A 16,452-nucleotide genomic window follows, 5' to 3' on the forward strand; every position below is an offset into this window, starting at 1 on the left:
AACGTTTAATCATTGGTTTTTGAACCGTGAACGCGAATCTTAGATATGGATCCATAGGGTTTGACATCCCCACTTGGGCTAGTAGCGCTAGAATTTAACGGGTGTTTAATACTTCGTAAACATATGCACTTGCCAAGTGTACTTTCAGGGGGTATAAACGTTAAGTTAGTTACCAAGTGCCCACGGTTAACATATACTTTACATACTATTTTGAAACGCTCGTTGTAGCACTGAAATCTCGTGGCCTACCTTACATACTGTTATACTTAAACTATAGCTCACCAACCTTTGTGTTGAAGTTTTTAAGCATGTTTTTCTCAGGTGCTTAAGGTTATTTGCTTCCGCTGTCGTGCTAGTCTTGTCGTAGACACCCGCTGCTCTAGTGTTATCACCGCATGAACTGTTTATCTTGCATTCAAACTTTCATACATTTGAAACTATGTTTTGTAACGACCTAAGGGTCTCATACATTTATTCATGCTTGCTACTCGTAGAAGCATACTGTTGGTGTAAAACAATTGACGTCGGTTATGACGTCATCTTTTATCGTGAATGCAAGTTCTTTTGTTACATCATGTAGTACTTAACCTTGTAATGATCCTGTTATTGATGATTCGTACACGATGGTTTTGTACGGGGCATCACAATCAATATATTGATGTGTATGTTGAACATGGGGTTAGTTGTACAGGAAGAGGTAGTTTGATTGATGAAATTGATGCTGAGCTTGCTTTAGGTGAAACTGCACTTAAGTGTAAGAAGTTATGTGAAGAAGGTAGTGAAGATGGTAGTCAACAAGGTAGTGAACATGGTAGTGCAGAAGGTAGTGAACTAGGTAGTGAAGATGATGGACAAGATGATGATGATGAAGAGATTAATGATCTAGAGTTAAAACCAATCAAAGTTTTTGATACTGACGATGTAAATGGAGATGTTGTTGAAGTTGAAGGATTGGACTTTGATGAATTTGATTGTGGAAATGAGTGTGACAAAGTGGATATTTAAAGAAAGTTGAGGTTGAATGACATAAGATCAATTAATGAAGATGAAATAATGAAAGTGTGTTATCACAAGTTTTATGTTGGCCAAGAGTTTTCAACTACATCAGAAATCAAAGAGAGCGTAAGACAACATGCAATTGAAACAAGAAGGGATTTGAAACCAGTGAAGAATGATTTGAAAAGAGTAAGAGTTAGATGTTTTGGAGGAGGAGGAGGAGTAGCCAACGGCAAACCTGTATCTCCTTGGACTTTACATGCTTCACAAGGTAGAAATCATGACACATTGATTGTCAAGACCTTACATGAAGAACATACTTGTCAACAAAAGAGGAATCTTAAACAATTATCATCTACTTTTATATCCAAACAAATTGGTGTAATCCTAGTAGCTGATCCAGACCTTAAGGCATGTGCAATTCAAGAGATCATGACAACAAAATATGAATTAGGAGTGAAGAAGATGGCTTCATATAAGGCCAAGTCAAAAGCTAAGAAAGTAATTATTGGTGATGACAGGAAACAATATTCAAGACTTTGAGACTATTGCTTGGAGTTGCTGAAAAGGAATCCAAACACAACTACAAGAATATAAGTACATCTTGAACCAAACCCATCATCAGATACAAGGGTTTTTAAAAGGGGTTTTTTGGCCCACTAAAAGAAGGATATAAAGCTTGTAAAAGAGAGATTTTAGGTCTTGATGGATGTTTTTTAAAGGGCCAATATGAAGGAAAACTTTTGACTGCTGTTGGAGTAGATCCTAACAATGGTATATTTCCTTTAGCTTATGCTATTGTTGTGGCTGAATCAAGTGATTCTTGGAGATGGTTTTTGAAAGGTCTTGGTGATGATTTAGATTTGGACTCAAACAGCAACTACACCTTCATATCAGATAGACAGAAGGTAATTTTTTAAACAATTTTAATTAATAGCAAGTTTATTATTATTATTATTTTAATTTACAATAACTTTATATTGTATGTTGTGATTAGGGTTTGATACCAGCAATGGCTAGGATATACCCACAAGCTGAGCATAGATACTGTATGAGACATATTTATGAAAATATGAGGGGTCAGTTTAAGGAACCACTGATTAAGGACTTGGTATGGAAATGTGCTACAAGGACAACCAGAGAAGAATTTAATGAAACAATGGAGGAGCTTAAAAAGTAAAGTGAAGGTGCATATAAATTCTTGATGGATATTCAACCAAACATTGGAGCAGGTCACACTTTTCAAGTAGATCAGTATGTGATATGTTATTGAATAATGTGTGTGAGATCTTCAAAAGCAAGTTAGTGGATGAAAGAGACAAAGCAGTTATCACATGTTTAGAGTATGTAAGGCGATACCTTATGAGAAGGATTGTAACGGTTTAAAAGGTCATTGCTAAATCTCCTAGTCCATTGACACCTACAACCACTAGAATATTTGAAAAGATTAAGAAGGCTACTTGGAATGGGGGAGACAGGTTCCAAGTAATGGATGATTTTTTAGACAAACAAGTTGTTGACCAAAGAACAAAAACATGTACTTGTAGGAAATGGGAGTTGACTGGGTTTCCATGTAAGCATGCAGTTGCTAGTATTTGGAACATGTCAGATAATTCTGAATATGTTGGAGAACTTGAGGATTGGGTTAATCCAGTTTATAAGTTGAAAACATGGAGTGAGGTGTATTCATTCAAGGTTGAACAAATTACTGGATTTGTTTCATGGCCATAGAGTGAATGTCCAACTAAACATCTACCTCCATATCACAAAAAACAAGTAGGCAGACCAAAGAAGAAAACAACAAAAAGTGCTAATGATTTAGTGCAACCCATTGTCAAGAAGAAAAGTGTAACACCCCGTCAGAACACACTAACGGTGTATTAACCAACATTCCCACAGTTAACGGTCACGCCCTTTATATGAGACGTTTTCCGAAAAGCATTCGCATTAATTTCAAAAGACGTTGTCATTAAATGTAAAATAAAGCAGAATATTTTAACATAAATGACAAAAGTAAATAATCCCAATATTATTTAAAATAAATAGTTTTCAATGCGAATGTAATGTCTTGAAAAATGTCATGGTTGACTCCAATCCAGTGTATGCACTAAGCAAGCACATAGTCATCAAAGTTGCAGAAGCAATTACATCTAAGAACCTGAGATAAAACATAAAAACGGTCAACAAAATTGTTGAGTGAATCTACATGTTTAGTAAATCAGTTATCTTTTGTTAGGCCACGAGATTTCGTTCAAAGCAGTAAAAATTATACATGTGATATGAGCACTTGATTATCAAGCTTTAACCCGTGGATAGATTTTTCGCTACACGACTTCCTTTACCCTATAAGTATACACTGATCAAGCATATACATAATGAAGTAATAATCACTCATTCGTTGAGTGAGGTTTGTCAGACCGAACGGATCTATCCCTATGATTCGAGCTTATGTATGTAATTAATATATTCAAGCTAAGGGATTTTTGATCGAACTCATATGTATATTCAGTTTTTGTACTCATGTCTAATTCGTAAAACAGTTTAAAAACAGCATGTTATCTCATCCCAAAAAGTAAAAGTGTATGGGACTGTTTACTCACCTTGAGTGCACTTGAATAAATCACAAGTAACGAGTAGCCGAATTACTACGACCTAGTAGTGTAACTTAAATATGCCAATATATATTTACATAAGTCTATTTTAATAAAGTGACTCACAGTACAGTTGTCCTTTTGCTCAGACCGACGCACTGGTAAGGTAAAAGTCAACAAAAGTCAACTAGTTCATGCATGTCAACAAAATTCAAACTTGTTCAAGTTGGTCAACCTAAGTCAACTACATTAGTGGGTCATGTCAATGATGTCATAAAGTCAAACCAAGGTCTCATAAGTTTCGCACATTCGTTTAGTAATTTAACGTTTACTAGTTTGGTTACCGTACGTGTTCACAAAGGTCATGCAATTGGACAAGCATTGTTCACAAATGACACATCAAGAAATTATTATAAGCTTCATATCACAAGTACATGTCATAAGCTTTCAAAAAAGACCAATCACGCTATCATACGATTCCTAACTCACGTAGCATGCAAATCTTTCTAGTTCCATTTTGGTTCGCGCATCAGTTTTATAAAAATTCTCATTTAATCAAGAGACATAAAAATCACAAAGAGACAATTGGAGATGGTCAAAAACACCTTAAATTATCAGTGGTTAAAAGGGCTAAGCAAACAATGTAGCCATTTTGTACAGTTTTTCCAAACAAGTCGGAATTTCGGATTTAGACAGAATCTAGACCTATGGTTTTAGCATGCATAAAGCACATAGCAATTAGAGTTTTCAAATATAGATATACAAATGTGATATGCTACATAACATAGATTTAAAAACATATCAGAAGCTCAAGATCCTAAAAAAATTATACTTCATGCTACACCATTATATGTACAAACGAGACAGATTCGACTTAGTTTAAGTAACCAATTTCGGTTTCAATTATCCATACATCTATAGAAAATTGGGACAAGAGGTCTACATGAAAGATTAAGTACTAATCATGAACTTTTCAAAATACAAAGGCTTATTTTCCAGAACTCATGTTAAGTAGTCGTTTAACTCAAAATAAAATCGTTGTTTAGAAAATTTTACCGTATCATAAAATGAGTTTTACAATTCCAATTGATATGATATCCTAGTCCATTTTGAGTGTTATTCAATTATCTATCCAATAGACATTAGTTCATGAATTAATTCCAAACACACAAATCGCAGTTTTCAGATTAAAGCATTATTACATGTCGAAAATTCAAACAAGCATAACTAGAGTTATACATAACGAAATCAAGCGATTCTTGCGAGCTAAGTTATTAATTTTTCAATAGATTTTCAACTAGACACTTCATAATTACGGAAAACATAGTCATCATATCAGTAGCATAGCAAACAAATTCGTGATTTAACCCTAACATGCAAACCGAGCATTATAACGACTAGTAACGCATGCAATCGTAATTAATTGAGCAATAAGACATCTAGACTATGAAATCAATTGAGCAATAGGGCCTAATTACAAACCCACTAGTGACCATTTAGCCTAAAACACAAAAGTAAGGGGGAAGGGGGAGGGGGTCGGCCGATGGCCCATTGGGAATGGGTCATTGGGCTCGTCTGGTCAATTACTAACGTTCGGGTTATTCGTTTCGAGTGCCGTTAACCAAACTGAGTTTCCGGAACGTGAACCGGTCGTTAAAACGCAATCCATAGATAATAAATTAAATAAGTTTTTATTAAAGTGAATAATTATTAAAAATAATTATTTTATCAAAAATCGAGCGTTTCACGGTCCCATGAGACCTCTGTTGCAGTTTTTAAAACCGTATCGTTTTCTCAGTATTTCAAACCATGAAATAAGTTTTCAGATTAATATATTCATATATTAATTATAATAGTTCTCCAAGAACTAAATACGCATTTAATTCAATTAAATACACACAACACAAGTAAGTACCGTTAAATAACTTAACGGACAGTTAACAAAGTTTAACGGAAAAAGAAGGGTTGTTACATTACCTCCCCGTTAATGAAATTTCGTCCCGAAATTTAGTGCACATCTGCTAGAGTTGTCTCGTTCGGAAATATTTACGGATATTTTTGCTTCATCTGGTCTTCACGTGAATTCTGGTCCTCTGTGTGCGTTCCGTCAAACTTTAACAATCGGTATGTTGCTCTGCTTTAAAATTTTGACCTCACGGTCCATGATCTCAATAGGTTTCTCCACGAAATTAAGTCTACTATCAACTTGTATCTCTTCCAAAGGAATTATCCAATTCTCGTCCAACAAGCACTTCTTCAAGTTTGACACGTGAAACCTATCATGAATCTCACTAAGCTCTTTAGGTAGATTCAATCTATAAGCTACGGGTACAACCCATTCAGTGATCTCGAATGGTCCAACGTACCTTGGACTTAACTTGCCTCGTTTTGTGAAACGTACTACACCTTTCCAAGGTGATACTTTCAGTATAACTTTGTCACTAACCTGAAATTCTAGAGGTCGCCTTCGAACATCAGTATAGCTGTTTTGTCGATTTCAAGCTGTTTTCAGCCTCTCTTGAATTTGTACAATTTTCTCTATAGTCTCGTGAATTATCTCAGGACCTGTCAATTGATTATCCCCTGATTCACTCCAGCATAAGGGTGATCTACACTTTCTCTGGTATAACATCTCGAAAGGCGCGACCTTTATACTCGTGTGATAACTGTTGTTGTACGAGAATTATGCCAGTGGTAGATGTCTATCCCATCCGTTTCCAAAGTCAATAACACATGCTCTCAACATGTCCACTAAAGTTTGGATGGTTCTTTCTCTTTGACCATCTGTCTGGGGGTGATATGATGTACTCATATCAAGTCGAGTGCCCATTGCCTTTTGTAATGTTTGCCAAAATCTTGATGTAAAACTGCTGTCGCGGTCGAAAATAATAGATATAGGCACACCATATCTGGAAACCACTTCCTTTAGGTAAACTTGTGCCAACTTTCCAATTTTATCCGTGTCTTTAATCAGGTAGAAAATGAGCAGATTTAGTGAGATGATCTACAATAACTCAAATAGTGTCATAGCCTCCCGAAGTCTTGAGTAACTTCATAATAAAGTCCATAGCAATGCATTCCCATTTCCACTGGGAAATCTCTGGTTGTGTCAGCAGTCCTGACGGTATTTGATGTTCAGCCTTGACCTTAGCACATGTCAAGCATTTACCAACGTAGGTAGTGATATTGGCCTTCAAATTGGGCCACCAGTATAGTGCCTTGAGATCTTGATACATTTTTTCGGATCCAGGGTGAATTCAGTGTGTTGACTTGTGTGCCTTATCTAGCACGAGTTTCCTTAATCCGCCAAATTTCGGTACCCAGATTCTATTAGCAAAGTAGTGAGTTCTATCATCTCTAATGACAAACTATTTATCTAGGCCCTTAAGAGATTCAATAACAATATTCTATTGCGTTAAGGCCTCGAGTTTTGCATCGCGAATTTGAGAAGTAACATTCGTACAGACGGTCATGTTCAGCCCTCTAACTCTAAGAGGCTTAGCTTTCTCTTTCCTACTCAAGACATCTGCTACAACATTAGCCTTGCTAAGATGGTAGCGAATTTCACAATCGTAGTCATCCAGCAGTTCCACCCAACGTCTCTGTCTCATGTTGAGTTGTTTTTGATCAAAAATATGTTGCAAGCTCTTGTGGTCGGTGAAGATTGTAAACTTAGTACCATACAAGTAGTGTCTCAACATTTTCAATGCAAATACCACAACACCAAGTTCCAAATCATGTGTCGTATAGTTTTGTTCGTGGATCTTCAACTGTCTTGATCTATAAGCAATCACTTTCTTCCGTTGCATCAACACGCAAGCAAATCCTTGTCGTGAAGCATCGCAATAAATCACGAAATCTTCATTTCTCTCGGGTAAAGACAAAATCAGAGTAGTAGTCAATTTTTGTTTCAACAACTGAAATGAAGACTCATGTTGCTCAATCCACTCATACTTTTTACCCTTGTGAGTCAACGCGGTCAACGGTCAGGAAATAGTAGAAAATCCCTCAATGAATCTCCTATAATAACCGGCGAGACCTAAGAATTGTCGAATCTGCATTGGCAACTTAGGAGTCTCCTACTTCTTGACCGTTTCTATCTTTGCAGGATCAACTTGAATACCATTGATGCCTACAATATGACCCAAGAATTGAGCTTCTCGTAGCCAGAAGTCACACTTCAAAAACTTTGCATACAACTGCTCTTTCCTGAGCATCTCTAGTATCAAACGTAGGTGTTGTTCATGCTATTTATCGTTTCTTGAATATACCAAAATATCATTAATGAACATAATAAAAAATTTGTCTAAGTATGGCTTACACACACGGCTCATGAGATCCATGAACACTGCTGGTGCGTTCGTCAAACCAAACGACATTACTGTAAATTCATGATGTCCATAGCGTGTTCTGAACACTGTCTTCTGTATATCAGTCTCTTTTACTCTCATCTGATGATAACCCGACCTCAGGTCAATCTTAGAGTAACATCCAGATCCTTGGAGCTGATCAAACAGATCATCGATTCTCGGTAACAGATATCTATTCTTGATAGTCAGCTTATTCAGTTCTCTGTAATCGATACAAAGTATCATAGATCCATCATTCTTCTTAAAAAAGAGAACCGGAGCTCCCCATGGTGAAGAACTCGGTCGAATGAATCCCTTGTCCATAAGCTCTTGTAACTGACTAGATAACTCTTGCGATTCAGAAGGTGCAAGTCTATACGGTGCGCGGGCTATAGGTGCCGCTCCAGGCATCAAGTCAATCTGAAATTCAATGTCTCTATACGGTAGAAGACCAGGTAATTCTTCCGAAAAAACATTGGGAAAATCTCTGATAATTGGTACATCTTCGACTTTCTTGACTTCAAGTTCATTTTTGCTCACATGAATCAACATTGTAAGACAACCCTTTCTAATGTGTTTTTGCGCTTTCAAATAGTTAATGAAATGCAAAGGCGTGTTGCTTCGCTCTCCGTACACCATCAAACGCTAACTATCAACGATAGGAATTCAATGAAATGCAATGGCGTGTTACTTCGCTCTCCGTACACCATCAAAGGCTAACTATCAACGATAGGAATTCGAATAGCTTTCTGGTAGCAGACGATATCGACTCTATTATCGAATAACCAGTCCATTCCGACCACTAGGTCAAAACTTCCCAGTCTTATCGGTATCACATCAATACTAAAATATTTCCTAGCTAAGTTCAAAGTACACCCGCGATAGATTTGGTCAGCTTTCATTATATTACCATTCCCTAGTTCTATAGAGTACAAGTTTTCTAACGATGATACATGATTCTTAATATTATGCAAAACATCCTTAGACACAAAACTTCTATCAGCACCAGAATCAAAAAGTACATAGGCGTGATGATTGTCGAATAAGAATGTACCCGTGTTGAAAGCTCTACCTTTAGCAGACTCGGTAGTCTTTTCCGCATTAGGGCAATCCCTTCTATAATGACCCGTCTTACCACATCCATAACAGGTATTTGTTTCAATCTTGCAGTCCTTCGCTAAGTGTCTATAACTCTTACACTTATCACAAATCAACTTATTACAAGTTCCCAGATGAAGTCGGTTACACTTAACACAAAGTGGATGCTTTCCCTGATACCCTGATCTAGTATTCAGGACAACAGTACCCTTAGTAGTCTCTTGTTTCTTGTGGAATTGTTGGTTGGAGTTCTTATCATGGCCATGATTCCATTTCTGCTTACCATCACCAGAACGGTTCTCATTAGTAACCACAACTTTACTGTCACTTGCAGCTTGATCCAGTAGCAAATTAGCCATATCTATGGCTTCCTGCACATTTCTAGGCTTCGAAGTAGTTACACCACTTCTGATGGTTCCAGTCAAACCCTCGATATATTGCTCCATTTTTTGGTTCTCAGTTGGGATCAGTTTTGGGCACATCAAAGCTAACTTAAAGAATCTCTTGTTAAAACTAACAAGATCAGTACCCCACAAGCTTCAACTCTCAGAACTCTCATTCCATCCTTTTAATCTCATTACGGGGGCAATACTCCTCGATCATACACTACTTAAGAGTCTCCCATAGAGTAGCAAGTGCCTGATCAAGTCCCACCGATGATGCATAACCATTCCACTACGTCAGTGCACTATCCGACAGTGCTCACGAAGCAAATTTCACCTTGTCCACTTCCCAAGTCTCACTTTTTCGGAACACAGATTCTAATTTCTCAAACCATCTAGTCAGACCAACCGGTCCTTCGGTTCCGCGAAAAGCATGAGGTTTGCAGCTAGTGAACATCTTGTACGTACATCCTCCTTGGTTGTTGTTGCTATTAGTACCGTTGGTGTTGTTGCCAGTATTCCCCTGATTATTGCTATTATTACGGGCCATCTCAGCTCGCTCGGATGCAATCCCCTCGGCTACGAGTCTTCGGATCATAGAGGTTGTCAATTCCTTAGGAGGTATTATCTTCAAGACAAAATAATACACCGGATCAGTTCAATGAAAACAATAGCTTAAAAGTATAATAGCAACGAGTGGTGATGCATAGTAAGTAGTAGTAAATTGTATAGATTTAGTAGTGATAGTAGTGGATAGTATTAAGTAGTGTTAGCTAGTAGTAACAGTAATCACTAGTGTATATATATATATATATATATATATATATATATATATATATATATATATATATATATGACAACAAATTAATCAGTAGATTATCATGCAGCATAACAACTGTAACATCCCGCATTTTTTCGTTAAATTATTTTAACGCCCGTCTTTTTCTTTTTAAATAATACCCTTCGTATCTAAATTCGTATCCTTTGTTATGTAACATTTTAAATATTTTCGTTATCGGATTTTAATATCTCCCGTACTCCCGTGTAACTTAAAATAATTCGTTCGGTTATTTTCCGCACCCGATTCAAAGTTGAGGGACCAAACTTGCCAAAGTATCAAACTTTTGACTAGGTCAAAGAGTCAACCTCCTTCATCCCTTTCATTCATCCTCCCTTTTCCATTTTTGATACTTTCAAACTCTCTCATTTCTCAAACATAAAATCATCATCCAAATCTCACCAAGGAAGTAAACATCAAAACAAACTACATATTCTTGATCCTCTCATCATCCTCTTCGATTTGATGCTAACTACTTCGATTTTGGGTAACATTTCTAAAACACTAGATTTCTTTAAATTCGTGTTCTTGACTTATAAAGTTGTTAATTAGTGTTTATGGCTCATTGTGATGTCGTGTATGTAATTTGTATGCCCGATTCGTTGTTTTTGGTGTAACTAGTTCAATATGAAAATTTCTTGCTAAATCCTTGATTTTGGATGATCAAATGTTGTTAGATTGTTAAAGTGCATGTTTTAAAAGTGTTACTAGTATCTTTAGCTTCGTTTTGATGTATAGGTTGATTAAGGAAACATCAAACTCATGACTATTGATTTTTGTGAATTTTCGTTAGAGTTTGATAGACTTTAAATGAACTTTTGATGATTTGAATGCCATGAAATGTTGTTAGTAAGTATTTAGTTGTATTACATGTTTCATTACCTTCAAAACGGCATATCATATGTATAAATTGGATTCCCGAAACTTAAATTGTAATTGATGAACTTGAAACCTTGATTTGGAACGTTTAACGAACTTTTGACGAGGTTTTTGTTGTCTTAAATGATGATTTTGATTTATGATATGTGGTTAGTTGTATTCCTTGTCGAAATAGCTTTCCGATGATATAAAATACATGTTCTAATTGTTTGCGGATCATAAATTGTGATTGTTTGAAGTTTGGGTCGTGCACTTGAGAAATTCAGCAAACAGGGCCTGGAAGGCAATTGGGACGCCGTCCTGATATTTGGGACGCCGTCCCACTCTTCATATTGGGACGCCATCTTGATATTTGGGACGCCGTCCCACTCTTCATATCAGGACACCGTCCTGATTTTTGGGACACCGTCCTGATACACTAAAATGGGCTGTTTGCTTTGATCTTTTGACGTAAAATGTTTACTATGCTACGGACCTCCGATTAACATGAAACTTGGCTAACATGCTCATATATGATTATATAACTTAGAAAAATTGTCGGATACCCAACCCGACCCCGTTGACTTTTCCGTTGACTTTGACCCGACCAAGTTTGACTTTTTGTCAAACTTAACCAAATACTTATGCAACCTTTCTAACATGATTATTTACTTGTATCTTGCATGAAACTTGACTAGTTGATTCACATGTTAATATAATCAAGTCGTAACGAGCCATAGGACTAATTGAACATCTTTGACCGTTTGTGTTTACCGTTATTGATATAACCTATATGTTTAGGTCAAGACTAGCCTTGTCTTTGCACGCGTTTACTTGTTGAAGTACTTTTATAACTCTCGCACTCAAGGTGAGATCATAGTCCCACTTTTACTCTTTTTGAACTTATATTTGGGATGAGAAAACATAAACGATTCTTTTGAACTAAGTGAACACAAGAACGGGAAAACAAACATTCTACATACGAGTTTAGAACAAAAATCCTCAATTCGATTATCATTAGTTACACTTGACGGGTGTAAGCGAGAACTTATGTTATATGGCCATATGGGTTGACAACCCTCATCTCTGACGGTTCGCTACCGTCTACAGATGAAATATATTTTCGAGAATCAGTGTTTGTTCTAGCACTATGGATGGGGTATACAATGGATGGAATGTTAAGCTTTGATAATTGGGTGCTCGTGAATATTAACTTTTAGAATGTATTACTATTATTTCAACTTTGCAAACCTTGTGGTTCGACTTACTTACTTTTACTCACTTACTTACTTAAACCTATGATTTCACCAACGTTTTTTTTGTTGACAGATTTCTATGTTTTTCTCAGGTCTTACACGATATGTGAAACATGCTTCCGCTCATTATTTGATACTTGCATTGGATGTCGTGTATACGTGCATTTCATGGAGCGTCTTTTGACTTTACTTTAAACCGTGTCGCCTAGATTTCATTCGTATTATAACGTTGTAACTTAACTATTGGTTGAACAATTCTTGTAAACTTTGAAACAATCTTTATTTTGAAATGAAGGCGACATATTTTGGTCAAAAGTTATCTAAAAGACTTATAATCAGGTAATGGGACCCACGTAGCTGACGCCGTCACTTGACGATTTGTCGGGGTCGCTACAAGTGGTATCAGAGCCTTGGTTGTAGGGATTTAGAGTTCATTTGTGTCCACCCCGAGTCATAGGGTACATAGGTGAATCTAGACTACAACCGGCATATAGACTGAAGTAGGAATTATTTGACTAATTGTGCATTTATACTCGAACTCTTCTATCATATCTAACTCGTATTCGATCTTGATCTTACGTTGATAAATTTTGTTGATGCGCCACCTTAACTTTATGAAGTAATGTTAAATGCACATGAGAATCAGGGTAATATAATTTCCGGGATTATATTACGGTGATTCACATGGACGTTCCGACATTATGACATAGAGAATTTAAGGCGAGTCAAGGAAAATTTTCTCTCTATCCTTATTCCATGCCACGGTTAGTATTGTTGAAAATACTAACCAACGATATTCTTGTCTCATGAAGGAACAATGGCTCACCAAGGTCAACACAATACTCCTCTCGAAACTCTAGAACAAGCTCTTCAACGAATGATAACCACCGCCGTGGGTACGGCCGTGGCCGATCACTTTTCTAACAACAACAATCATGGAGCCGGTAATTCAATCGAAGGTTGCTCCTACAAGAACTTCATGAAGTACAATCCTCCCACTTTCGATGGAACCGGGGGACCGGTTACTCTCACCCGATGGTTTGAACAAATGGAGACCGTTTTTAACACAAGCGGTTGTCGAGACCAAGATAAGGTCAAGTTTTCCACCCTCACTTTCACCGGTATTGCTCTCTCATGGTGAAACACGTATGTACAATTAGTGGGAAGCGATGAAGCCCACACACTCTCTTGGACCGAATTAAGAGAAAGAATGATCACCGAATACTTCCCGCGCGACGAGACTCGAAGGCTCGAACAGGGTCTAAGGAATTTAAAAACGGTCGGAAATGACCTCGAAGCTTATAATCAACGGTTTACCGAACTAGTCTCGATGTGTCCAAATCTCATGACTCCCGAATCCCTAAGAGTCGAACTTTACATGGATGGCCTCCCTAAGAGCATTCAACACAAGGTAATGACATCTCAACCCACTAACCTACAAGTGGCTTTAACAATGGCCCGCCAAGCCTTAGAAATGGTGAATGAAATGGAAGCACCGGCACCAATGGTCGAGAACCACCCGAGTAACAACAAAAGAACATGGGAAGCCTCTCAATCAAGCAACCACAACAATAACAACAACCCCGCCAAGAAGCCTTTTACCTCCAACGACAAGAAAGGCTATGCCGGAAAACTGCCTTTTTGTAACGAATGCCACAAGCATCACTTTGAAGGATGTGGCAGGTTTCGCCACCGGCGCCAAGGACCCGTCGCTCGAAAGATGCCCAACGCACACAGAACGGGTGCTTGCTTCGAATGTGGCCAACTGGGTCATTTTAGGAATGTGTGCCCAAATAAGAAAATCAACCCCAACGCATGCCGTTGAACCTTCAACATCGACACCTAGGATGCCCGAAACGACGATGGACTAGTAACGGGTACGTTTCTTCACAACAAACCGTATACTTCATACTTATTCGATTCCATTACCGCTAGACGTTTTATAACCAAGTCTTTGACTCGTGCCCTTTGCACTCCACTTTTTCCCTAGACACTACTTAGGCAATTTAAGTGACCAACGGAATATATTGTGTGCCTATAAATTTTATCAGAGGATATACGTTAAGAATTATGACTTGACACCTATAGAACTAAGGAGCTCAAAACCTATTCGTTAAGGAGAAATTTTTTTTTTTCTTTCTTTCCTACAATTATGTATGGATTTTTGTGAACTAAATAATTTTCGGTTGGAAACCGATACCCACTTCCTCGTGTCCATGACCTCATGATTATTTGCGTGAAACTCGTGTGTATTCCAAATCGACCTCCGTTCCGGTTATCACCAATTGGGGGTTAAGGGAGACGATGTCTCCTAAGCCATCTTCCGAACTCACAACGTTAGTTGTAAATCTCTCTTGGTACCATTCGATTTATCCAAGGCACGCCCGTATCCACAAACCCCTCGAACCGCGTATGCAAATTCATATAGACTAATTCGTTATCGTATTTATAGATGATATCTTGACCTATCCAAGTAAAGAAGGAAAACGAACAACATCACCATCTCCCGCTCGAACTTTTGAGAAAAGAGCAACTCTATACCAAAGTCTCTGAGTGAGAATTTCTGTTGAACGAAGTCCAATTTTCTAGACCATGATGTTTATGGTCAGGTCGTTACAATCAATCTCGAAATCAAGCCACATGTAATCAGGAAACTCTCCTAACTCAGACTTGTATTCGTAAAAATCTTAGATCTCACCGGTTGTTACCGAAGATTCATTTCTGACTTTTCTCGTGTTACACAACTTTAAACCTCTTCATGTCTGAGCCTTGAACGTGATTCTTCACACCAACCTTCCTAGCTAAATTCGTATAGCACTAGATGGAACTCAAACATGGAAATATTTCTACTTGAACGCCGAAAGGCATACTCTCTCGACTCAAAATCAACGTAACTAAAATTCGTTATTTTGCGCGAAGAATTCGAATACTAAATTGTGGATCCGATCAACTTTCTCGTCATCACGTACCACACTACATACCTATGTTATTTCACCGTTACCGTCTGATATTACTGGAATTTAAGATAACACACAATCCAACGATACTTCACTCTTCTTTGACTTAACGCCCTTGCGTTGCTGATAATCGTCCAACCATTATTCAACCCCGAACTATACAATTACGTGTACTATCTCGTTTCACTTTCAGACTTCATTTTTTTTTTTTTTTGACAACTAGAGGCACGTTATGGCAACCTTGAGATGTAAGCTCATCCTATTCTAAGTCCTCGTTTCACTCCTATCTTTATCGCTCGCACTTCCGTTTAAGGGAACTCCTTGTAACATTTCTCCATGGATAGAGAAATTCCTCATATTACCTTAGTATTCGCCACGAGGGTGAATAGTCCTAACGAACATTTTTTTTTCGAACCCTAACTGACTTGTTCAAACATATCTTAAGAGGTCCTATTCTAACACGGTGTACCATTGCCAATTACCTCGGATCAAAATACTCGTATCGCTTCTAGTTTTGCAAGAAACCTTGGAAACCCACTTGGACATACGTACCGCGTATCTCCCACAACCGACGAACCGATCAAACGTACGATTCAATCTTGGAAAGACATGTTACAGACTGGTATTGTCACCTTTAGTAGTTCCTTTTACGACGACAGCTATCACTCGTATATTAACGCAGCACTTCCGAAACCCTATATGACCGCTAATGTCATACCCCTGTTCATTTAACCCAAGCATGCGGCAAGCAAATCGCCGAATCTGAACTCCATCAAGAAACAACAATTGAGATCGTTCAAGTCCGAGGAGGGCTAGAGACAACCCATGGTCGCCAGAAGAGTTATACCAAACTTAGATGAAAACCTCACAAATCCCAGTGTGTAATCGCGTAATATTGAGAAACCGCACCTTGGAAAGGTGAAATCCATTTAGGAAATCGAGAAAGGCTATATCTGCAATATTGAACCTTTTGAAACCTTGGGGCGTATTGGAACCGCTTCCTACCGTTTAGAACTTTCGATGCAATTAAGTTTCCGTTTACCCTACTTTTCGTGTAACAAACTTAGAAACGTGTCCTGCGGAACAGGAACGTGCAATCCTGCTAGATACATCAACTATTGATGAC

General features: G+C 37.8%; 1 protein-coding gene across 1 annotated transcript; it reads left to right on the forward strand.

Annotated features, from left to right (window-relative positions):
* Window positions 1-1,053: 1,053 nt before the first annotated feature.
* Window positions 1,054-2,727, forward strand: LOC139900803 (uncharacterized). Its single transcript, XM_071883556.1, has 5 exons — window positions 1,054-1,497; window positions 1,719-1,904; window positions 1,994-2,172; window positions 2,229-2,343; window positions 2,386-2,727. The coding sequence occupies exons 1-5, from the start codon at window positions 1,054-1,056 to the stop codon at window positions 2,725-2,727; spliced, it is 1,266 nt and encodes a 421-aa protein (XP_071739657.1).
* The last annotated feature ends 13,725 nt before the right edge of the window (window positions 2,728-16,452 follow it).

Source organism: Rutidosis leptorrhynchoides, chromosome 3 (genome assembly GCF_046630445.1).
Source record: "Rutidosis leptorrhynchoides isolate AG116_Rl617_1_P2 chromosome 3, CSIRO_AGI_Rlap_v1, whole genome shotgun sequence".
Lineage (NCBI taxonomy): Eukaryota > Viridiplantae > Streptophyta > Magnoliopsida > Asterales > Asteraceae > Rutidosis > Rutidosis leptorrhynchoides.

Excerpts from the sequence above, each read along its gene's own strand:
- LOC139900803 (XM_071883556.1), top strand. The coding sequence starts at position 1,054 with ATGAAAGTGTGTTATCACAAGTTTTATGTTGGCCAAGAGTTTTCAACT. Across the intron at positions 1,905-1,993 it reads TCATATCAGATAGACAGAAG|GGTTTGATACCAGCAATGGC; the intron begins GTAATTTTTTAA and ends TGTTGTGATTAG. Across the intron at positions 2,344-2,385 it reads TTATCACATGTTTAGAGTAT|GTCATTGCTAAATCTCCTAG; the intron begins GTAAGGCGATAC and ends ACGGTTTAAAAG.